This window comes from Oryctolagus cuniculus, chromosome 2 (genome assembly GCF_051225735.1).
Source record: "Oryctolagus cuniculus isolate XC-2025 breed Fujian yellow rabbit chromosome 2, ASM5122573v1, whole genome shotgun sequence".
In the NCBI taxonomy this organism is placed as follows: domain Eukaryota; kingdom Metazoa; phylum Chordata; class Mammalia; order Lagomorpha; family Leporidae; genus Oryctolagus; species Oryctolagus cuniculus.
The window spans coordinates 169,465,101-169,490,472 of NC_142868.1; the positions used below are offsets into that span (position 1 = coordinate 169,465,101).

The 25,372-nt window shown below is 44.2% G+C and overlaps 1 protein-coding gene across 2 annotated transcripts in view; it reads left to right on the forward strand.

Moving 5' to 3' along the window:
- The first annotated feature begins 9,218 nt into the window (after positions 1–9,218).
- Positions 9,219–25,372, forward strand: part of HNRNPLL (heterogeneous nuclear ribonucleoprotein L like) — a 44,965-nt gene continuing 28,811 nt past the window's right edge. For both annotated transcript variants that reach the window (XR_016229467.1, XM_008254516.5), the window contains exons 1-2: positions 9,219–9,726; positions 19,196–19,314. Coding sequence is in view for 1 of the 2 variants with exons in the window: in XM_008254516.5 (XP_008252738.4) it covers positions 9,529–9,726; positions 19,196–19,314 (317 nt within the window). In the remaining variant the exon portion in view is untranslated. The remainder of the gene's footprint in view (positions 9,727–19,195; positions 19,315–25,372) is intronic.

The following is a 25,372-nucleotide window of genomic DNA, read 5'->3' on the forward strand; positions in this document are numbered from 1 at the left end:
CAAACTTAGGTTTCAATCAGATGCTTTTGTGTAAGACCAGGAAAGCTGTTCCTGCGTTTGGCACGGCTAAGGAGGCACTTTTGTCTTCTGTAACAGGGGTGTCAGAGGCCCACTCCTGTAGGGTTCCAGTGTGCAGTTATGCACTTTGTGAGTATCAGGAAGCGTGGTGGTGCATCTTTCCGCAGATTAGAGTTGGTCTCGTGTGATCCTGCAGCCGGCCATGGAAGTGGCACCTTCCTGATCATGGTGGCTTCTAGACTACACAGCGGTGCAGAGCTGGATCTGTTAGCTTCTTAGGGAGGATGAGCACAGCTCTTGGCTTTCCAGTTCTGAGGCGTGGTTTGAGGGTCACTCCCTAAGCACTCTCAACTCTTATTTAAATGCTTTGATACTTCTATCTTACACCAATTTGAGTGCATCCTGTTCTCTGCAGTTAGACTGATGCAGTCCACTCTGTTTTCAGCACCACTCACATATTCATGGATATTTCAGCAAATATTTACTCCTTGAAGGCCTCCTGTGAACAGATATTGAGATATAATTTTTCCGGAGATATAAAATACTAGTTTCTGTTCACACAAATAACAAGTTGCTTTAAAAAATTGAATTACCAGGGCTGGCACTGTGGTGTAGCAGGTTAAGCCACCACCTATGACACTGGCATCCCATATGGGTGTCAGTTTGACTTCCAGCTGTTCCACTTCCGATCCAGCTCCCTGCTAATGCGTCCAGGGAAAGCAGCAGCAGATGGCCCAAGTCCTTGGGCACCTGCACCCACATGGGAGAACCATAGGAAGCTCCTGGCTCCTGGCTTTGGTCTTTCCCAGCTCTAGCTATTGTGGCCATTTGAGGGGTGAACCAGCAATGGAAGCGCTCTCCCTCTGCCTGTCAAATAAAATAAATAAATCTTTTAAAAATTGAATTACCTGGAAAGTGTTTCCATCTAAATGGGGCAGAATAATTAAAAGTTCTCTTTTCAACATAATCACCATAGACTGTGCATGTGTCCTGTTGGTATAGTGAAAAGAAGATGGGAATTTAAAGAAAAAAAAGAGCAGTCTTTCTGAACTTCATCTGCGAAATACAGACAGTTGAGCACCTGCCCTATCTTGCAACATTGCTGTGAGCAGAAAATGAGGCATGTATGTCACACACAGTGACATATGACACGGTACTGTGTATTTGTGTATAATAATAGTAACAATCCTACAAAATGTCCAGCATCAGATGGTTATAATAGCACATTTAAAGAAAACTATTTTTGTTTGATAATCACTCAATTCACTGCAAATTCTGATGTTCATATTATGATGTGCTTTGTAAAGGACTTTACACTTTTGAAAATATTCACAATAGGCAATCTTTTGTTGAAATGCCTCTCGCATTTATTTATAATTGGTTGACTTACTAAATTAAATCATACACATATTGGTACATCCAGTGCACAAAATGAAGTGTACCTGTTTAGTTCATTGGAAAATGAAATTATACTTTTCAAATGACCTCATTTCAAATATAGATGAGGAGAAAATTAAATTATAGGTCAGGTTTTGAGACACCTGAGTAGAAGTAATTTGCAGAGTTTACATGCTTTGTTTCACATGCTGCTACTTCTTGAGCCACAGAAAGAGAAGTATAAATTAATCAACAAATGTCTAGCAGTGCCTGTTACGTACCAGGCAATGTTCAAAGGGTTGAGGGCTCAAAGAATAATGAGGGACGGTGTTGTGGCACAAGTGGGTTAAGCCTCTGATTGTAATGCCAGCATCCCATATGAGTGTGGGTTCGAGTCTGGCTGCTACACTTCCAACCCAGCTCCCTGCTAATGGATCTGTGAAGGCAGCAGAAGATGGCCCAAGTATTTGGACCCCTGGCATAAATGTGGGAGACCTGGATGGAATTCCTGGATCCTGGCTTTGGTCTGACACAGACCTGGCTGTTGCAGCCATTTGAGGAGTGAGCCAGTGGATGGAAGATCTCTCTCTTTCTCTCTCTGCTTTTCAAATAAAAAATAAAACTTCAGGGGCCAGAGCTGTGACATAGTAGACTAAGCCTCTAGGTAACAGCATCCCATATGGGGGCCGGTTCATGCCCCAGCTGTTCCACTTCCAATCCAGCCCTTTGCTAATGTGCCTGGGAAAGCAGTGGAATATGGTCCAACTCCTTGAGCCCCTGTACCCACGTGAGAGACCCGGAAGAAGCTCCCGGCTCCTGGCTTTGGATCAGCCCAGCTCCGGCCATTGCAGCCATTTGGGAGTAAACCAGCAGAAGTAAGACCTTTCTCTCTGTCTCTCCTTCTGTCTGTAACTCTACCTCTCCAATAAATAAAATCTTAAAAAAAAAAATAACTTAATAAGATGAATGAGATAGAGCTAGAAGTTCTGTTCAATGCAGCAGCCACTCTTATATGTGGTTAGCATGACTCAAATTCTGACTTTCAAATTTTATTCTATTTTAGTTCATTTAAATTTAAGTACTTGCATGTGGCCAGTGACCACTATATTGGACAGCTCAGGTCTAAGCCAGACCCCACATTTGACTTGTGGTTACCAGAGAAAAGATGTAGAGGTAAAACACTTTTTTTCTGTTTAAAAGTAAAGGTGACCCATTATTTTCCTGGCTTTCTTTAGGGGAAAGGAAAGTACTGTAATGTTTTGGGACAGTGAGCAGCAACAAGGGAAACAATTATACAATTTTGTATATTCTACTTTGATTTGATATACCAATTGTCTCTTTGATAATCCTAATTGGTTCAAATGTCTCCTAACATTCAGAATGCAAAGATGGTGCTTGGCTCTGACAGCTGAAGACTGCAAGGGTGAAAACACCGAGGTCTATTTATGTGTTATTTTTGTCATTTGTTGTCCTTTTTTATAGCGGTCTCAGCCTCAAAGACCAAGAAGGAAGACTGAGTGAACTAGTAACTTGCCTACCAAGGAAACTTCTTTGATGGGATGAGCTGGGCTATTCCCAAGATATTTTCACTTTGCTCAAACTAAAGAAGACAGAAAAGAACTGAGAGTTCAAAACTTTGAATTATTTTTCTTCTTCTCTCCCCACCACCCTCCCTCCTTTCCTTCCTTTTTCTTTCTTCTCTCTCTCACTCTCTCTCTTCTAGACCTACTTGAAAGGCAGAGTGATAGAAAGAGAGAGAGATAGGGATGGATCTTCACTCCCCAAGTGGCTGCAACAGCCAGGGGTTGGGCCACACCAGGCCAGGCCAGGCCAGAGCCAGGAGCTCAGAATTCCATTCAGGTCTCCCACATGGGTGGCAGGGGTACAAGCATTTGGGCCATCATTTGCTGCCTTCTCAGGTGCATTAGCAACATGCTGGAAGTGAAGCAGCTGGGATTTGAACCCGCACTCTGATATGGGATGCCAGCATTGCCAAGAACAACCTGCTGTGCCACAATACTAACCCCTGAGCTATTTTTTAGGAGAAACAATAAATTATTTCTGTTAAATAAGTGGGAGTGATCAGTAGCACTGATTGCATTTTTGTTAAGTATGAGCACACTGGCTTGTTAATTTCATCTATATTTTCATATGCAAGGTGAATTAAGTGACATATTCCATTTACTTCCATCTATAGACAGAGTATTATCATTTTAGTCCGTATTTATCATAATTATTTTTAATGCCCAAGGAAATATCAATTCACATAAAAGCAAAAATAATTTAAATATTAATTCTAAGACTAAGGGTAAGTGGCTATAACTGTTGGCAAGAATATGAGTTTTGGGGTGTTTGGCATAGAGGCTAAGACACAGCTTGGGGCCCTCGCATCCCACATCAGAGCTCCTGAGTTCGAGTCCTGGCTCCACTCCCATTTCCAGCTTCCTGTTAAGGCACACCCTGGGAGGCAGCAGGTAATGGCTCAGGTACTTGGATCCCTGCCACTTAGATGGGAGTCCTAGATTAAATTCTGGATCCTGGCTTTAGTCCGGTCTAGGTACAGATGTTGCAGGCATTTGGAGAGTGAACCCGCGAATTGGAGATTTCCATCTGTATTTCAAATAAACACATTTTTAAAAAAAGATTTTATTGATTTACTTGAGAGGTTGAGTTACAGATAGAGAGAGGGACAGACAGAGGGAAAGGTCTCCCACTTGGGTGCAGGGGCCCAAGCACTTGGACCATTGTCCATTGCTTTCCCAGGCCATTAGCAGGGAGCTGGATCAGAAGTAGAGCAGCCAGGACTTAAACTAGTACCCATGTGGGATGCCAGCACAGCAGGCAGAGGCTTAGCCCACTATGCCACAGTGCCAGCCCCCATGGGCCATCTTCTACTGCTTTCCCAGGCCATAGCAGAGAGCTGTATTGGAAAAGCAGCAGCCAGTTCAGGAACTGGTGCTCATATGAGATGCCAGCACCACAGGTGGAGGCTCAGCCCACTATGCCACAGTGCTGGCCCTTGTATTGCCAATAAATTTTTAAAAGTTAAAAAATTAAAACCTTACAAACAAACCCCAAGGACTTGAACTTTACCTGATGTTACTTGGTGTGCGACTGAGCAGTTCTAAGGTTAACCTATCTTGTTTTTGTAGATTTTAGTTTTTTTTTTTTTTTTTTTTTTTTTTTTAATACAGGCCAAACACTGGCAGCTGGAACCCCAAAGCAGATGTGCATGACAGCTCCTGAAAGAGGAACCACTGTGGTTACACTTGACTACATTCTGAACTAATAGAGCTCGAGGCATTTCCTGCAGGCGCATCCTCCTGGAACTGTGGCTGCCTTTCACCATAGCTAACCAAAGTGGGTTGAATTAAAGGGCCTGCCATCCGAAACCCAGCCATATGCTCTTTCTTGGTGACCTCTGTCAAACAAGGAAAGTGGTATGATCAGGAACAAGGAACCCTGGATTTAACAAAATTTCAAAAGAACATGTTGATTTGTTTTTTGAACAGCTGAATTTCACGTTGAATACATCGTCTCAATTTTCATGCTACGCCTTTATAGCTCCGATCCTTTGGAAATGTGGCTCACGGTAAGGAGTGCATGAAGGTTTTGTTTGACTTTTACAGGAGCTGAGGCAGCAAATGAAAGTTCTACGTATCCGATGAAATAGTAACAACACTGGACTTCGAGTTTGGGTATGAAAAAGTCATTATTTACATTGTTAGTTGCTCAAATTTATCTATCCACTAGAAAATGGTGACACTTTTCACATAATTTCTGGGCTTTTTCTACAGAAACTAAATATAAAAACCCAACACAGTATTATAATTTCCTGTAGAAGTGAATTAAATTTCTTTATACAAATGAAAATGGTGAAAATGATAACCTACTCACCTCTTCCCCCAGAATTACAGTTAGTGGATAAATTAGCATCATGATAAGTAACTATAAATTATATCTCTATGTCCATGGTAGTAAACCATACAATAATTTATCCATCATTCTTCTAATGAATAATTATGGCTTGGTTGCCCACCCTGGCTCTCCAGTTTACGCCATGGGGCTCTAGAGCAGAAACCAAGATTACTTCCTGAAGTGTACAATGCACAGGGTAATAATAATTATAATGCCTCTGGCAGAGGGCTTCTGTCCGAATCTACTGACACGACCCTTTCAGTGGTTGGCAGAGTGACTGGCACATTCTAAGTGCTTGCACTTACTCTTGCACATGTGTTATTACACATATGCTTCTTGTACTCTATTTCTTGGTTATGTGTCTTGTTTCCTCAACTTGATTGCAAGCTCTGAGAAGGCAGGTATCAACTCATATTATTTTTAGATCCCTAATCACCCAGCACACTAATAGTTTACAGAGGTAATGGGATTTAAACTAAAGGGAAATTTGGGGGTAAATTATGAAAGACTGTCAATTTCCCTAGGTCTGTCTCCTATGCTGAGTTAATTTCTGAATCCCCTTTGAGGGTGGCAATGGGAGTTCTTGGCTGCTGCCTGCCCTAAACAGCAGGCAACCCAATCAAGCCCTCAGAAAATGGGCCACAGGTCTGAGGCCACAATATCCAAGAGACTCCAAATGGTCATGGGACTCAGGAGCTGTTTCTGATTTTCTAAGGTATTTCTGGCTCCTGGGTGGGGTGTAATTTCTTTATCTCACCTAAGTTAAATCATAATATAATTTATGTTTTCCTTCTTTGGCTGTTGTCATGGTGCGGTGATGAGCTAGCTAGCATTTTCCTTAACAAAGAACCTACAGTCACTATCTGAGCAATTCCTCTACAATGAGCCAGGATGTTATCCACGGTCAATGAACTGACAGACATTCTTTCAAAACGCTAAGTTTTACTTCTTCAGTTTTTTCTTTTAACTCAGCAGTTTTATTTGAGCTATTAAAAAAAGGATAAAGTTCAATAATAGCATCTATTGACTTCTGCCTACTGTTGCGGTGAACACTAGCTAGGCTCAGCAAGTCTGGGGTTCCTTATCCAATGGGTATTAAGAGCTGCATGTTCTCTTGGTGTGATCCATAGGCTGAATGCAGACTTTGAGAACGTAAGAGATTTCCAGCATCACAAGAAATATTTGGAATGTTTGTAAAAGGCCTACTAAACTCACGGTTGGGAGTGCATAGAATTATTCAATCAAATTTACCTTACATATGAAAACAGAGAAAACAAAAGTAACAAGTAGTTTGTCAGACTTAACAAATAACCAGTGCTACTGATCATGCCCAGTCATTTCACAGAACATTCTAGTGTTTCTCCTAAAGCAAAAATAATTCAAAGTCTTAAGCTCATGGTTCTTTTTTTTTTTTTTTTTTTTTAATTGGAGCAAAATGAAAATATTTCAGGATTGGCCACCTCACCTTTCAAGGCAGATTCCTCAATAAGCAAGTTACTAATTCATTCACCTTTCTTTCTTATCTTTGATCCTGAACCTACTAAAAAAGGGTCAGAGAATGCTAAAGGTAACATACAACCTAGGTTTTTAAGACCTTAGTGGCTTTTTTTTTTTTTTTATCGTTATCGTCCAGCTTTCTGAAGGTCAGGCACTGTCTTTACATTCTGAATCTTGGAGAAAATTTCAATCAAACAGATTTTACACAGAATTATATAATTGTTTCGCTTGCTATTTACTTTCACAATCCATTGCAGCAGTTTTTAAGGTTATTTTTCTCATCTGTAGCAAGTGTTGCAGCTCCTTCTTGGAGATTTCTTTTGTCTACTTCCATTTTATCCTAATTTAGACGAAAAATTCTTTAATGTACTGTTTTGTCAATGTATCCTGTAGCTGTGCTCAAATTGGATGTTATACAGTGCTGAGGAAAAGCTTGCAGTTGGATTCCAAAATGACAATGTATGTTAAAGTTCCATCAGCAGTAAGTTTTTTTTTTTTTTTCTTTCTTCTTCTTTTTGTCAGGGGGTGGGGAGAAATAACTTTGGAGAGAACGAGGCTTCAGGAGCAAAAAATCCACAGTTAGGAAAGGAAGAGGCAGCCCTGGCAAAGCGCGTGAGGTCAAGGGCAACAGGAATGCAGGGCTTCTCCATCTCAGGCAGTCCTCCAAGCTTAAGAAACAGGGCAGTTGGGCTGCCTTAGATTTGCCAGTTTCTCTCCTGAAAGCTACACTGGGCCCTTATTTCCCAAGGACCACCCATTCAGCAATCTCAAAAACCTTAAATGTGCAGGGGGACTGGACAGGAACTGGGTTTAGGATGCACAGCTTCTGTCCTTGCATGCTCCTGGTTTTTAAAACAGGGTATCTTGGGGCCAGCACTGTGGCCCAGAGGGTCTGCAGCACCAGTATCCAATATGGGTGCTAGTTTGAGTCCCAGCTGCTCCGCTTCTGGTCCTGCTTCTTGCTAATGCACCTGGGAAAGCAGCACCCAAGTGCTGCACCCAAGTGGGAGACCTGGACAAAGCTCCTGGCTCCTGCTCAGCTCAGCTCTGTCCATTGTGGCCATTTGGAGAATGAACTAGCAGATGGAAGACCTCTCTCTGTGTCTTTCAGATAATAAATTAAAAAAAAAAAAAAAAAAAACCAATAGGCTATCTTAAGAGTTAGGTATACAAGACCCTGTTGCAACGTAAAAAAGCAACAGCTAAAGGTCTGGGAAAATCCTCAGGGCTCCACATAAGTGAACTGTGATCTGAAGGACAGATACAATTTTGATGGGCTTTGTAAGTCTTGAAAATAAATGAGGGGCCAGCGATGTGGTACAGCAGGTAAAGCGGCCGCCTGCAGCTCTGGTTTGAGTCCCGGCTGCAGCTTCGGATCCAGCTCTCTGCTGTGGCTGGGAAAGCAGTAGAAGATGGCCCAAGTCCTTAGGCCCCTGCACCTGCCTCAGAGACCTGGAAGTAGCTCCTGGCTTCTCATCAGCGCAGCTCTGGCCATTGCTGCCATTTGGAGAGTGAACCAGTGGATGTAGGATCTCTCGCTTGCTCTCTCTGCCTCTGCCACTCTGTAATTCCACCTTTCAAATAAATATATAAATCTAAAAAAAAAAAAAAAAAACAAAAAAAACTGAAATAGAGTGTCCAGAAAGGAAAGAATCGGGCTGAGGTTTTAATTGGCAGGGTGAAAACACACATGTATCTGGGACCTTACACAGGTTCCCCCTACGAGTTGTAAGAGGAGTACAGATCCCCCCTGAGAGATGACCGACCCAGCTGACATGCGCTGGCAGGACCTCCAGCCTGCATCTCGCCGGCAGTCAGTAAAGGCTGGAAAGCAGCTTAGCGGCGGAGTCCACCCATTTGTACCAGAGTTTGCGCTCCGCCGAGGGGAAGGGCAAATTTCATGGCCCCAAACCCTTGTCTCCCTCATCTCGGGCTGCGGGGTGTGTGTGTGTGTCTGCAGGGACTTTAGAGGGTTTTCCCGTTCTCGTTTGAAGAAGAGAAGTCATAAAAGCATTTAAATTAGCGGGAGGGCGGTTAACACCCGCAGCCCCGGCCCCACTGCACGCCTCCTCACCCGCCCAAGTTCGTTCACTCCGAGCCGCGCCTCGGCAGGAGCCTAACTGCGCCAACGGCCACGGAGACCAAACGGCTCCCCGACCGCGCGCCGCAAGCGTTGCGCCGCCGGGACTCGCAGGCCGGCGGCCAGTTCAGAAGGCGCAGGGAGTGATTTTGACGAACAGCCCTTTCAGCCAATTGGAAGCCTGGTCGACTTCCCCTCCTGCCAATAGGGAACGGGCACCCAGGTTTGGGGGGCGCTTCCCGGGGGCTTGCGGCTGGATTCGATCCTCCACGGCGGCCGCGGAGGCGGGGGCGGAGGCTCGGCCTGGGCGGCGGAGAGCGCATTAAGGGGAGGAGGGAAGACCGGAAGCCACGGTTGCGTTCCCATCCTTAGATTCGCTCCCCGGGGCTGGGAGCGGAGACTGAGGAGGAGGGAAAGGCTGAATGTTGGCTCGGTGATAAAGGGGAGCGGCCGCTCGGGAGCCTCCTCCTGGGGCGCCCCCCTCAGTCCGCCGGCTCTCCTCAGCCACCCGGCTCCTGGGCGCGCGGCGCCGCGGACGCTCGGGCCGCCGAGAGCTCAGTCCGCCGCGGCAGGGACTGGCCGGCGGCATCTGAGGCCCGCGCCCCACCGCCTGCCCGCCAGTCCCTCCGGCCGCCGCCATGTCCTCCTCCTCCTCCTCCTCCCCCAGGGAGACGTACGAGGAGGATCGGGAGTACGAGAGCCAGGCCAAGCGCCTCAAGACCGAGGAGGGCGAGATCGACTACTCGGCCGAGGAAAGCGAGAACCGCCGGGAAGCGACGCCCCGGGGCGGGGGCGATGGCGGCGGCGGCGGCGGCGGCCGGAGCTTCTCGCAGCCGGTAACAAAGCGGGCGCCCAGTCCGCTGTGCTTGGCGGTTCCCCAGAAAGCAGGGCCCGGCGGCGGCGCCTCGGCCCGGGACCTCCCGCCTGTGCTCGTTCCCCTTTTCAGCGGTGCAGACCCCGGCCGGGAAGCGCTGGCCCTTCCCTTTGGGGTTTCTGCTCTTGGCTTTACCTGTTTCCCGCATCCCGACCGCAAATCCGGCTCCGGCCCGGGCGGGCCTCGGCCTGGCTGCAGGCCCCGCCGCGACTCCGCCTGCCGGGCCCTGAACTTGGGGAGGGTCGCGGGGCGGGCGCGGCGGGGAGGCGTCCCTTCCGCTCCGGGGGGCTTCGGGCGCGACTCGCTCTTTGTTAAGTGGAACTCCTCGGGCTTGGGGCCGGCGTCGAGGCCACCGGCCGCCCGCAGCATCCCCGCGCTGGTCACCGTCGCGGGATGGTTCGTTGCGTCGCTAATATCGGGGGCTCTTCTGCCTGGTCCTGGGGCGATCCCTAACTAAGGGCGAATTACGGCTCGGCGCTCACCCCCCTTGGCTCCCCTGAAGGTTTGCCTTAAGCAGTTGTACTCTTTTCAGGCATGGCGTGCGTGCTGTGCCCCTAGTTTTGTGACGATGCTCGGGACGAGGTTCTACTTCGTCGATTACAGAATCGTGTTGGCAGGTGGTAATACAGCCCCGCTTGCCCGGACGCCTTAAAATCGCTTCAGTTCTTCACGGGCGACATGTTTCAGATTGGCCCCCAGTGAAAGGAGGAACTGCCCTCGGGGCTGTGTTAGACAACCGTTCCCTGGGTCTCTGTCCTCTCATCAGAGATGTTGACTGGAGACAGAAGGGATGTGAGCAGGCGCTCAGCCTCACTTGAATGGAGACTTTGAGGAGGAAACAGCAAAGGTTTTTGCCCCCCCCCCCCTTTTTTTGCAGCTTAACGGTCCTAATGGCTTAGATGTTAACATATTCGAACTGCGATTCATTCTGCAAACTTTATGAAGTTTGTACACAGATCTTCAACCCTTTGGTTAAAATGTTTTTTTTTAATCTTTTAGACAAATTAGAAGCCATTTTGGTAGCTACTATTTGAATTTCTATGAAAGAAATTCTGATCAGTAGTCTCCATTGTTAAGAATTTTCAAGTACTGTAGGAGAATGTGAGGGATAAGCTTGCAGCAAAAATCTTTTTTTAAAAAAGATTTATTTATTTGGAAGGCGGGGTTACAGAGTGAGAGAGCGAGCGAGCGAGCTGGTTCACTCCCCAAATGGTTGCAGTAGCCAGAGCTACGCTCATCCAGAGCCCGGAGCCAGGACCCTCCTCCGGTCTCCCACGCAGGTGCAGAGGCCCAAACACTTGGCCCCTCCTCCACTGCTCTCCCAGGCCACAGCAGAGAGCTGGATCGAAGTGGAGCAGCTAGGTCTCAAACTGGTGCCCATATGGGATGCTGGCACTATAGGCAGCGGCTTTACCCACTACACCACAGCGCCGGCCCCATCCAACAAAATTTTGAAAGGAACTTTTTCTAAATAAAAACGTTCCCTACTATAAGCTATAGTTTTGATTTTTGCGCCTAGCTGCTTGAAATTTTCAAAAGGTAAACTTGGAAGTAGGAATAAAGGAAATTTATTTTTAGGAAGTTAAGGTTCAAAGTCAGTTCTGTGGATGGTGGAAATTATCATGCAACTGATATTTAGATGTATTTGATCAGTAAACCTGTTTCCTTAAACATCTTGCTTGGGTTTTCATGTAACAGCATGAAGTGTCTGCAAGTGTCTTGGAAGATACTTAAAAGTTTTTTTTTGGAAAACCAATAAAACATTGAATCAATTTTGGATGTAGGGAAGAAAATGCTTTCAACGTGAATTGTGTGGAGCAGTGGAAATGGCAGTGAGCTGGGCTTGAGGAGGGTCAGGAGTTGAAGCTAGCACGCAGGTTAAGTGACCTTGAGAAAGTCAGTGTGCTATTCTCTTAGTCTGTGAAATGTGGAAGTTGAACTGTTAGCCTTCCTCACCTGAAGCTGTACTTCAGTGATTAACATGCAGCTTTTAAGTTACCCAGGTAGGAACTGGTTTATGTAGATTGAGTTATAAATTCTAATTTTTAAAATCTTTCTGCTGATATGTGTCATTGCTTTTATTTAACAGTAGAACTAATGTACTATAAAATCTAAAGAAGCTCTATTTTTCTTATTTTAAAACACTTTTCCTAGTGTAATTTTAGTTACTATTTTGAAATTATAGCAACTATGGAAACATGTGTATAATACAATTCTATTAGGATAGGCATTTCCTAGATACATGTTTATGGTCTAGTGCTTCCTCATGCAGAAATACGGTAATTCATCTCAATTAAAAGGGTTTGGTTCAACCTCAGTAGTCATTTAGGTCAGAGGAGAAATACTTTGTGCTCAAACTATTAAAATAAGTACAGATTAGATTTAGTGATGGCAGTCTTTTCTATTCTGGTCAGAAGTTTGTAAAGTGCAAAGTAAGACATAAGAGATTTTACATGTTTGAATTTTCATGACTAAACTTTTTAAAAAATATTTATTTGAAGGGCAGAGTGATGGGGTGACGGACGGAGAGGCAGAGAGAGTGAAAGAGCAATCAATCTCATCCCCTGGTTTACTCTCCAAGTGCTGTAGCCGCCAGGGATGGGCTAGGCCAAACTTAGGAGCCCGGAACTCCATCGACTCTCACGTGAAGAATGGCAGGGGCTCAAGCACTTGGGCCGTCTTCCACTGCTTTCCTAGGCAGGTTAGCAGAGAGCTGGACATTTAGGCACTCAGAAATGGGGTACCTGGCCGGCGCCGCGGCTCACTAGGCTAATCCTCTGCCTAGCGGCGCCGGCACCCCGGGTTCTAGTCCCGGTTGGGGCGCCGGATTCTGTCCCGGTTGCCCCTCTTCCAGGCCAGCTCTCTGCTGTGGCCAGGGAGTGCAGTGGAGGATGGCCCAGGTGCTTGGGCCCTGCACCCCATGGGAGACCAGGAAAAGCACCTGGCTCCTGGCTCCTGCCATCGGATCACCGTGGTGCGCCGACCACAGCGCGCCGGCCACGGCGGCCATTGGAGGGTGAACCAACGGCAAAGGAAGACCTTTTTCTCTGTCTCTCTCTCTCACTGTCCACTCTGCCTGTCAAAAAATTTAAAAAAAAAAAAAAAAAAAAAAAAAGAAATGGGGTACCTGTGTTGCAAGCAGTGGTTTAGCCCACTGCATCACAAAGCTGGCCCCTTGTGATAAATTTCTGTGAGTTCTTTAATAACTAAATTTAAAGAAGAAAGTGAGTAGGAAAAACATACTGGTTCTACAAATTTTTTTAAAAGATTTATTTATTTATTTTAAAGGCAGAGTTATAGAGAGGCAGAGGCAGAGAGAGAGAAGTCTTCCATTTGCTGGTTCACTTTCCAGATGGCCACAACAACCGGAGCTGTGCTGATCTGAAGCCAGGAGCCAGGAGCTCCTTCCGAATCTCCCACTCGAGTGCAGGGGCCCAAGGACCTGAGCCATCTTCCACTGCTTTCCCAGGCCAATGGGAGAGAGCTGGATCGGAAGTGGAGCAGCTGGGACTCAAACTGGTGCCCATATGGGATGCAGGCACCGCAGGCAGTGGCTTAACTCACTATGCCACAGCGCTGGCCCCTACAAATGTTCTTAATTTAAATATGAATGAATAAATTTGCATGTGCATGATAATAGTATTTTGGATATGGGAAATTAGTCTTCAAATTTGTATTTTCTGGTATTTATTTTTAATAAGAGACTTCCCCCAGCCCCCCCCGATTTTAGATTCCCTGAGCTATACTGTTGAATAGAGCTTGATAATGGAGGGTCGTGCTATGTATTTTACAGTGACTTCATTCATGTGGAGTAAATAATGTTCTTAGATTTAGCAGGCATGGGTGCCAGTGCTGTGATGTAGTGGCTACCTGCAGAGCCGGCATCCCTTGTGGATGCAAGTTTGAGTCCCAGCTGCTCCACTTCCGATCCAGCTCTTTCCTATGGCCTGGGAAAGCAGTGGAGATTGGCCCAGCTCTGGCCGTTGCAGCCATCTGGGGAGTGAACCGGGGAATGGAAGACCACTCTCTCTTTCTCTCTGCGCCTCTCCCTCTCTGTGACTCTGCCTTTCAAACAAATGAATCTTTAAAAAAAAAATTCATTGGGGCCGGCGCCGTGGCTCACTTGGCTAATCCTCCACCTGGTGGCACCGGCATTCCATATGGGTGCTGAGTTCTAGTCCCAGTTGCTCTTCTTCCAGTCCAGCTCTCTGCTGTGGCCCAGGAGAGCAGTGGAGGATGGCCCAAGTGCTTGGGTCCCTGCACCTGCAAGGGAGACTAGAAAGAAGAACCTGGCTCTTGGCTTTGGATCGGCGCAGCGCCGGCCGTAGCGGCCATTTGGGGAATGAACCAATGGAAGAAGACCTTTCTCTCTGTCTCTCTCTCACTGTCTATAACTCTACCTGTCAAAATTTTATCAGGCATGACCTTGGAGAACATATTAATACTAAGTTTCTGTATCTTCCTACTTTGAAGAAGCAGCTTAATTTATAAATATTAGCCTTCACCTGGCGAAACCAGTTGGATTGAATTGGGATGGAGTGCTAATATATTGTGGAAATTTTAGTTTTTGTTTTGCTCTATTCTGGTAGTAAGTAAATGGGCAGATTGGGCCAGTGCTGTGGCGCAGCGTGTTAACGCCCTGGCCTGAAGTGCCGGCATCCCATGTGGGCGCCAGTTCCAGTCCTGGTTGCTCCTCTTCCAATCCAGCTCTCTGCTATGGCCTGGGAAAGCAGTAGACGATGGCCCAAGTGCTTGGGCCCCTGCATCCATGTGGGAGACCCGGAAGGAGCTCCTGGCTCCTGGCTTCGGATTGGCACAGCTCTGGCCGTGGCGGCCATTTGGGGAGTGAACCATGGGATGGAAGACCTCTCTCTCTCTCTGTCTCTCTCTGCCTCTCCTCTCCCTGTGTAACCCTGATTTTCAAGTAAAATAAATAAATCTTTAAAAATAATGGGCAGATCAAATATTGTTTTTATTGTTTGCTGCTTAGGTGAAAATTTAAGTATCTCAACATTTAATGAATTGTATACTTGCAAAATGGCAAGATAAAATTATAGCTCCTAGAATTTCCAGTTGAAGGATTATATACTGTGTAGACAGTACAGTTTGAAGTTAAGATACATTATCGTATTTGATGTAGCAGAAATGTCAGGACTGTTATGATGGTCATTTGATGAATATGAAACAGGAGATATGATAAGGTTACTTTGTTAGCTTATCTCACAGGAGAAGTTGAGAAGACTGCATAGTAACTCTGCTCCTAGAAATAAAAGGTCAGGGATGTGTGACTGGAAGTAAGTGCCAGAGTCTTAAGGCATGTGTAGCCATAGTGTCCTGTGTCTGCTACTGTAGAGAGAGAATTTGGGGACCTAGTTCTGGGAAAGAAATGAAAAGTAGTAGGTTTTGCTTTTGCTTTTAGCAAGTGACTGTACTCAGGTTTCTTCATGTTACTGCATTTGATGACTGTAGTGAAAAAAGCTGGTATTAGAGCCAGTGGCACAACCACGGCAGAATTCCTGGTTGTGCTTTCAGTAAGCTTTTTGACTTAACTTCTCTGGGTGTTAGTGATTTCTGTGATGGTTTAACTCGTTAAATAATTGAGCTCCTTTCATGTGCCAGGTATAATTCTCAGCTATGGGCATGTAGTAGTGAAAAAATAATCCATGCATAAAAATCCATGATTCTATATCTTATGTTGTTTTTTCTCCTCCATGAAGTTGAATAATTCAGGACTTTGGTTTTGACATTAGTTAACAGGAAAGTGAGTGCCCTTTAAAGACTGTTTTGATTAGGAAACAGAAAAGTCTGAGGGAGCCAAATGCATAGTGAAACTTTTGCAAAATTGTTTTGTTTTTTAATTTAAGAGGCAGAGAAAGAGCTCCCATCTGCCTGTAACAGGGCACCCTTTGGGGGCCAAAGCTGGGAGCCAGGAACTCAATCCAAGTCATCTCCAACATGGGTAGCAGGAACCCAATTACTTGAGTCATCACCACTGTTTCGTAGGGTCTCCAATAGCAGAAATTTTGAGTTAGGAGTGGAGCTGGGTATTGAACCCAGGTATTCCAATATGGTACATGGGTGCTGTATCCAGTGTATCAACCACTAGGCCAAATGTTCATCCCTAAATTGCCCTTGTTTGATTAGATGAATGAACATTGTTCTGGAGAAGGACCCTGGGGAGACTTTCCTGGGCATTTTTCTGCCAGTTTGGATAAGTTTCTCAAAACATTCTTCTAATAAGCAGAATATTTTTAAAAATATTTATATATTTACTTGGAAGTCAGAGTTAAACTGAGAGAGAAGGAGAGGAAGAGAGAGAGAGAGAGAGAGAGGTCTTCCATCTGCTGGTTCACTCCCTAACTGGCCACAACAGCTGGAGCTGTGCAAATCTGAAGCCAAGAGCTTCTTCCAGGTCTCCCACATGGGTGCAGGGGCCCAAGGACTTGATCATTTCCTGACTGCTTTCCCAGACCTTGGCAGAGAGCCGGATTGGAAGTGGAGCAGTGGGGACTTTACCTGCTATGCCCCTGCTGGCACCATAAGCAGAATATAATTTGTTGTTCTTTGGCCCTCCAGAAAGTGAACAAGCCTCGAGCATCTCACAAAACTCCTGCTATGACTTTTGCTGTTGATGAGTTTGATTTTACTTTGGATTGGGCCACTTTTTTTTTTTTTTTTTAATTTATTTGACAGGTAGAGTTAGAGACAGAGAGAGAGACAGAGAGAAAGGTCTGCCTTCCGCTGGTTCACTCCCCGAATGGCCGCTACAGCCGGCACTGCGCCGATCCGAAGCCAGGAGCCAGGTGCTTCTCCTGGTCTCCCATGTGGGTGCAGGGACCCAAGCACTTGGGCCATCCTCCACTGCACTCCCGGGCCACAGCAGAGAGCTGGACTGGAAGAGGAGCAACCGGGACTGAATCCGGCGCCCGAACTGGGACTAGAACCCAGCGCCGATATGGGATGCCGGCGCTGCAGGCGGAGGATTAGCCAAGTGAGCCATGGTGCCAGGGATCGGGCCACTTCTGTCTCTCGGTTGTTGTTGCTTTGATTGCCCTTTGTCTTCAAGATCACACCAGTTGAGATGTCTGGGATTGGAAGTTGCTTGTACTGTTTGTCAGTCTTCTTCAAGTAGGGCACAGATAAAATTTTTTGCTCAAAAATTGATGTGAGAGGGCCGGCGCCGTGGCTTACTTGGTTAATCCTCTGCCTGTGGTGCCTGGCATCCCATATGGGTACTGGGTTCTAGTCCCGGCTGCTCCTCTTCCAATCCAGTTCTCTGCTGTGGCCTGGGAAAGCAGTGGAAGATGGCCCGGGTGCTTGGGCCCTGCACCCGCATGGGAGACCAGGAAGAAGCATGTGGCTCCTGATTTTGGATTGGCCCAGCTGCGGCCGTTGTGGCCATTTGGGGAGTGAACTGACAGAGGGAAGACCTTTCTGTCTGTCTCTCTCTCTCTCACTGTCTGCAGCTCTACCTCTCAAATAAAATCTTTAAAAAAATTGATGTGAATGGTCTTCCACTGTAGACTTAAGAATCTTCAAAATTGTTTCATCCTTTCTAAAAGTGAGTTATCCATTTGTAAACTGCTGATTTATTTGGGGGAATTATCCCCATAAACTTTTTTTTATTTTTAAGATTTATTTATTTGAAAGGCAGAGTTACAAATAGGCAGAGGCAGAGAGATCGAGCGAGCGAGAGTGAGAGAGATCTTCCGTCCACTGGTTTACTCCCCAGATAGATTCAACTGCCAGAGCTGGGCCAATCCAAAGCCAGGAGCCAGGAGCTTCTTCCTGGTCTCATGTGGGTCCAGAGACCCAAGGACTCAGGCCATCCTCCACTGCTTTCCCGGGCCACAGCAGAGAGCTGTACTGGAAGTCGAGCATCCGGGTCATCCCACCTGGGATGCTGTTACTGCAGGCGGCAGCTTTACTCGCTATGCCACAGCGTCGACCCTTTTGTAACGTTATTTCACCATTCTTCAACCTAAGTTTCATTATTAATTTGATGTTTTTTTTCTTCAATTTTAGCAGAATTCATGTTACTCTGACAGGGACTCTTTTTAAACTGATGTCTTAGCCTGCTTAGTGCCAGAAACTAGGTCCTATTCAGATGTGTTATAACATACTACCATGTGTCTGTTCTGGTACTGAAAATTTTTAAAATCCATGTGTAATTTTTTCACACTATGTATTTCCAGGAACTCTTTGAATACCTCTTTATATAAAAAGATCTTTTGAGAGATTTTTTTAATTGGCCCTTTAATCTATTTCTTTGTGAGAAAAACTAACTTGAAAATAGTCATAATTTTTAGCACTATATTCATGATAGTGATTACCCATGATGACAAAGGAGGAGCAGTAGTAGGAGGGGAATTGATTGATAATGTTTTGTTTATTAAATGGGGGTATTTTGGGGGTTGTTTTGATATTCTTCAGAACTTTTGGTAGGTCTTAAATATAAAATAATTTTGTAGCTTTTTATTATATAAAATATATATAAAATCTATAAATAAAATATAAATAATATATAAAATGTTCAATTATGCATGTCCATTGAGTGCTCCTTGTTCATCAGCAAAGATGAAGGTACCTGGCATAAATTTAAGTTGTTCTGTACTGCTAAGAGACTAACTTCAGGTTACTTACAGTGAGACTAGAGTTTCAATTGAACAAGGACAAAATAAAAATCTACAGTATAGGAAAAATACATAATATATATTTTTAAAAGATTTATTTATTTATTTGAAAGAGTTACACAGAGAGAGGGAGGGAGAGGGGGTCTTCCATCCGATGGTTCACTCCCCAATTGGCCACAACAGCTGGAGCTGCACTGATCTGAAGCCAGGAGCCAGAATCTTCCTCTGGGTCTCCCACACCGGTGCAGGGGCCCAAGGACTTGGGCCATCCTCCACTGCTTTCCCAGGTCATAGCAGAGAACTGGATTGAAAGTGGAGCAGCTGGGTCTCGAACTGGCGCCCATATGGGATGCCGGTGCTTCAGGCCAGGGTGTTAACTTGCTGCATCACAGTGCTGGCCCCCATCATATATATTAAGGGAGAAAATTTTAATTCAGACTTTTTGTTCATTTGATCTGCCTGAGATTTAGGTTTTATGGAGGTAAAACTATGAATTATGAATATTAAGTACATTTTCAGTTGTAGCATGGCTTTTATAACTGCCTAATTTTTTTTCTGATTTCTTTGAATAACATTTCAAAATGTTATTATTAAGTGATTTTGTAGCTCATTTTGATATAGAATGTCCCCTTTTTAGAAATTTAAATTTTCAAGCAAAATGTTTAATTAATTTTATTCTCAGGTCCTTTTGTCAATCAATGAATTGCAGTTTGGTTTGGGATTTTTTTTGTTTCCTTTTTTATTGCACTGTTGACTTTAGTTTATACTTTTTAATTAGAAATTATTTTCTCTTGCTAGGAGGCAGGTGGAAGTCATCATAAAGTTTCTGTTTCTCCTGTTGTCCATGTTCGAGGACTCTGTGAATCTGTGGTGGAAGCAGACCTTGTGGAGGCTCTGGAAAAATTTGGGACGATATGGTAAGGCCAGTAGTGACTTTGTACAGATTGAAAACATTATGAACAAACCTTGATTTTTAGTGTAGTAAATATACATATTACATTTGCCTTTGATTTTTTTTTTTTTTTAAGATTTAGAGAGCACTTCCATCTACTGGTTTACTTCCCAAATAGCTGCAATGGCCAGGAGCCAGGAGTTTCTTCCTGGTCTCTCATGTCGGGGTCAAGGGCCCAAGCACTTGGGCCATCTTCAGCTGCTTTCCCAGATGCATTAGCAGGGATCTGGATCAGAAGTGGAGCAGCCAGGACATGAACCAGTGCCCATATGGGATGCTGACACAGCAGGCAGCAGCTTAATTTGCTAAGCCTCACCACTGGCCCTGTGACTGTATTTCTTTACAAACTTTTAATTCTCTTATTAACCTTTCTGGAGTGATGCATAGATAATGTTTTTGTGGTTCTCTGATCACCTCTCACTGCCCAACAAGGTAGAATGTAAAATTATGTGCATTTTTCATCTGATTTTCAAATGCATTATGTCATTCTTCTTAATACTACTTTAAACCAGTGAGTTGATTATGCCTTTCATTTTTGGAGTTTCAAGTCATGGTACTTGAATACTGACTCTTTGTTTTTGTTTTTTGTTTATTTTGGAATATTTAGGAGTTGACAGCTAAACATGGTATTAGTATTTGCTTAGTTGTATGTTGCTGTGAGTTCTTAATACAGAACATAGGCAGTCACTATTATATCCTAACTTGCCTGCCTTTTGTGTTTTGTATTCTTTCAGGCTCCTCCTTTCTCTTATAGTTGACATATGCTCGAGAATATTAAGTGAAGACATAATTAGAAAAGAGATTCTGCAGTCAAAAATACACTCAAAAATCTTACACTATTTTTGGAGTTTACCCAGTTTTTATTTACTTCTTAGTATGGAGTATCTAGACTTGATGTTATTACTTTTTTCTTAAAAAGTATGTTTGGGATATTTGTTTAAAACATCCAAAACTCAGACTAAGTTGAAAAATATAAATATAGAAAATTCAGTGTATTTGCTGAAATCGTCTGATTGCTTCAATTTTATAACAATTTTGAATAAATATTTTTACAGTTAAGTTTATGAATATTGAAAGGATAATACATAAGCAGATCATGGAGTGACCAGATATACCCAGCAGAAATAGAGCATTCCTTCAAAGGAGTAGAATAGTGTTAGTTGACACCTTCCACCATGACATCATTTTATTGCTTCCTTTGGTGACCTTTTGGAGAGGTAGATGACTTGCCAAACCTATTATGCTCAACTTTGTTCTTTAGAAACCACTGTTTCAGATTATTTATCCTTAGAGGTACAAATTAAAAATCTACATGGGCATAGTAAAGCCCATATGTTGACATATCACTACAGTGATTATATGAGTTCTTAGTGATTTGGAATGGATATTGGAACTCAAGTTTTTCAATGAATTATTTATTGAAACAGGTCCCTTAGACCTTGTGGATGGAAAGTCTCTCTGCCTATCAAAACTAGCATGACTAATCACTACCTAATATCTCCTTTAATGGGGGGAGAAAGGAGAGGAAAAAACACTGTATTGAGTGTGTGTGTGTGTGTGTGTGTGTTCAGTATTTTTTGATTATAGTGCATAATTTGCAGAATAAAAAGAAAAAGTAAAAATATAGCACCTTAATTATCCTGACACAATCTTTTTTTTATAGATTTATTTACTTGAAAGGCAGAGCAACAGGGAGAGAAAGAAAGAGATCTTTCATCTGCTGGTTCACTCCCTAAATGACTTAAGCAGCCAGGTCTGGGACAGACCAAATCCAGGGGCCAGGATCTCCATTCTGGTCTCATGTGTGGGAAGTATAGGGACTCAAGTACTTAGACCATCTTCTGCTGCCTTCCTAGGCACATTAGCAGGAATCTGGATGGGAATCAGAAGGGCCCGGACTCTCCAGCATGGGATGTGTGTATCATAAACTGGGGCTTAATCTGCCTTACCACAATGCTGGACGCTCGCTCCAACACAATTGTTCTTAACACTTGTTATATTTCCTTTTAAATTTCTTTCTTATGAATCTTGGTGATTTATCTTTCTAATATGAGAAATTCTATCATTGTTATACTCTATATGTGCCATTAAATAAGTAAACATATAAGTAAATAGGGAAAAACTCCATAAATGACATTATGGAGTAAAAATTCCAAACTGGAGGCTGTTAAGGTTTATTTCAGCATTGTAGCAGCTGCATCTTATTCAGGATCATTTCATAGAACTTTGTTTTTTTTTTTTTAATTTTTTATTTAGTAAATATAAATTTTCAAAGTACAGTTAATGGATTACAATGGCTCCCCCCCCATAATTTCCCTCCCACTCACACCCCTCCCATCTCCCGCTCCCTCTCCCATTCCATTCACATCAAGATTCATTTTCAATTATCTTTATATACAGAAGACCAATTCAGTATATATTAAGTAAAGATTTCATCAGTTTGCACCCACACAGAAACACAAAGTGTAAAATACTGTTTCAGTACTAGTTATAGCATTACTTCACATTGGACAACACACTAAGGACAGATCCCACATGAGAAGTAGGTACACAGTGACTCCTGTTGTTGACTTAACAATTTGACACTCTTGTTTATGGCGTCAGTAATCTCCCCAGGCTCTAGTCATGAGTTGCCAAGGCTATGGAAGCCTTTTGAGTTCGCCGACTTCAATCTTATTCTGACAGGGTCATAGTCAAAGTGGAAGTTCTCTCCTCCCTTCAGAGAAAGGTACCTCCTTCTTTGATGGCCCCATTCTTTCCACTGGGATCTCACTCACAGAGATCTTCCATTTAGGTCTTCCTTTTTTTTTTTTTTTTTTTTTTTAACGTGCTCAATCGGACTTGCCCCAAATGGTGGAGTTAGAATCATGCCAGGGGATCCCAATACAATCCCATCAAGGTGGCATGTACCAATGCCATCTCACTAGTCCAAGTGATCAATTTCAGTTCACAATTGATCACACTGACAGGTCTAAGAGTCAAAGGGATCACACAAACAAGTCTAGTGTCTGCTAATACTAGCTGATAGAATCAAAAAGGGAGAGAACGATCCACCATGGGAAGCAGGATACACAGTAGACTCATAGAATGGCAGATGTCCTAAATAGCACTCTGGCCTTAGAATCAGCCCTTAAGGCTTTTGGATATGGCTGAAGAGACCATGAGAGTATTTTAGGCATGGAAAGCCAAGACACCCTGGGGAAAAAAAAAAAGGAATTTTGTTTGTTTTTAAAGATTTATTTTATTTTACTTGAAATTCAGAGTTACACAGAGAGAGAAGGAGAGGCAGAGAGAGAGGTCTTCCATCCACTGGTTCACTCCCCAGTTGGCCGCAATGGCTGGAGCTGTGCCAGTCTGAAGCCAGGAGCCAGGAGTGCAGGGGCCCAATTACTTGGGCCATCTTCTACTGCTTTCCCAGGCCATAGCAGAGAGATGGATCGGAAGTGGAGAAGCGGGGACTCGAACCCGCTAAGCCACAGTGCTGGCCCCCACAACTCCTATTATACTTATTTATGTTAAGTAAGCTCTTAATTATATACTAATTTGTTCCAGTCATTCCATGATTTTTTTATTCACGTAACTATCAGAAGGCAGAATGATACACTATACAAATTACTAAATGACATTCACATATGGAAAGCTTTACCATGAACTAAGTATCAAACAGTCTAGAGTGTAAAAGTAGACAGGCCATCAGGAGTAATTCAAATTAGTCACTAAGTTAAATAGTCTGTTTCTTTTTTTAAGATTTTATTTATTTTATTTTAGAGGTAGAGTTACAGACAGTGAGAGGGAGAGAGAGAAAGGTCTTTCACCTGCTGGTTTACTCCCCAGATGGCTGCAACTGCCGGAGCTTCGCCGATTCGAAGCCAGGAGCCAGGAGCTTCTTCCTGGTCTCCCACATGGGTGCAGGGGCCCAAGGACTTGGGCCATCTTCTACTGCTTTCCTAGACCATAGCAGAGAGCTGGATTGGAAGAGGAGCAGCCGGGACTAGAACTGGCGCCCATATGGGATGGCGGCGCTGCAGGTGGAGGATTAATCTGCTGTGCCACGGCGCCGGCCCCAGTCTTGTCTTGTCTTGTCTTTTTTTTACTTGACAGAGTTAGACAGTGAGAGAGACAGAGAGAAAGGTCTTCCATCCACTGGTTTACTCCCCAGATGGCTGCAACGGCCGTAGCTACGTAGATCCAAAGCCAGGAGCCAGGTGTTTCCTCCTGGTCTCCCATGTGGGTACAGGGGCCTAAGCACTTGGGCCATCCTCCACTGCCTTCCTGGGCCACAGCAGAGAGCTGGAGTGGAAGAGGAGCAACCGGGACTAGAATCCGGTGCCCATATGGGATGCCAGCGCCGCAGGCCGAGGATTAACCAAGTGAGCTACGGCACTGGCCCCTATTTCTTTTTCTTTCTTTCTTTTTTTTTTTTTTTTAATTTTTATTTATTTGAAAGGCTGAGTTACAGAGAGGCAGAGATAGAGCAGAGGCAGAGAGAGAGAGTGAGAAAGCAGAGGCAGAGAGAGAGAGAGAGTGAACCTCTGGTTCACTCCCCAAATGGCTGCTACGGCCTGAGCTGGTCCGATCCAAAGCCAGGCTTCCTCTGGGTCTCCCAACTGGGTACAGGGGCCCAAGCACTTGAGCCATCTTATGCTTTCCTAGGCCATAGCAGAGAGCTGGATCAGAAGTGGAGCAGCTGGGACTTGATCTGGTGCCCATGTGGGATGCCGGCACTGCAAGCAGTGGCTTTAACCCTCTTAGTACCGGCCCATTCTATTTTTTCATATGTTAAAAGTTAGAGTTTCAGTGAGGAACTCTGTTTCTAAAGAAATGTTTTTTCTCTCCTGGGATTTGTATATTGAATTTAATAGTTGGTAAATCTTGAAACCTAAGGCTTTATTTTTTTCTATATTTTCTTTAATTTTGAATGATGTGGGTGGGGAAGCAAGTCGAGACCAGCAAATACTGATTGAGTAGTTGATATATGCCAGGCTTTGTTTTCAGCTTCTGAGAATACAAAGATGAATGAGGCATGGGAGTAAGAGAGGGAAGAGGTGTACATGCTCTCTCGGACTTACCTCTAAGGGTAAAGCTAAAAACTTGCCGTGGGAATCCAGATCCCATTAAGTTGGCAGGTACCAATGCCACCTTACTAGTTAAAATGATCAGTTTAGGCCTGTGCTGCGGCTCACTAGGCTAATTCTCCGCCTGTGGCGCCGGCACTCCGAGTTTTTGTCCCCGTTGGGGTTCCGTCCCGGTTGCTCCTCTTCCAGTCCAGCTCTCTGCTGTGGCCCAGGAGGGCAGTGGAGGATGGCCCTAGTGCTTGGGCCTCTGCACCCGCATAGGAGGCCAGGAAGAAGCACCTGGCTCCTGGACTTGGATCAGCGCAGCGCCAGCCGTAGCGGCCATTTGGGGAGTGAACCAACAGAAGGAAGACCTTTCTCTCTGTCTCTCTCTCTCACTGTCTGTAACTCTACCTGTCAAATAAAAAAATTCACAAAAAACGGTAAAAATAAAAAAATTCACAAACTTAAAAAAAATCAACAGCAGGAGTCAGTGTGCACTTGCTCCCCATGTAGGACCTCTGTCCTTAATGCACTGTACTATGAGAATTAAAGGTAAAACTAATCTTCAAGCAGTACTTTATACTTTGTGTGTCTATGTGGGTGCAAACTGTTGAGATCTTTATTCAGTATAGAGTTGATCTTCTGTATATAAAGATAATTAAAAATGAATCTTAATGAAGAATGCGTTGGAAGAGGGAGTAGGAGATGGGATGGTTTGTGGGTGGGAGGGTGGTTATGGGGGGAAGAACTGCTTTAATCCAAAAGTTGTACTTACGAAATTTACATTTATTAAATACAAGTTTTCTATTAAAAAAATGAATGAGGCAAGGTCTGTAGAAAATAGAGTAACAGTTGAATTTTTTTGAGGACCTACAAGGTGCCAGGGATTCTGCTAAGCAGGTTGTGTGCTGTATCTCTAATCTTTTTTTTTTTTATTTTTATTTTTTTATTTTTTATTTTTTGACA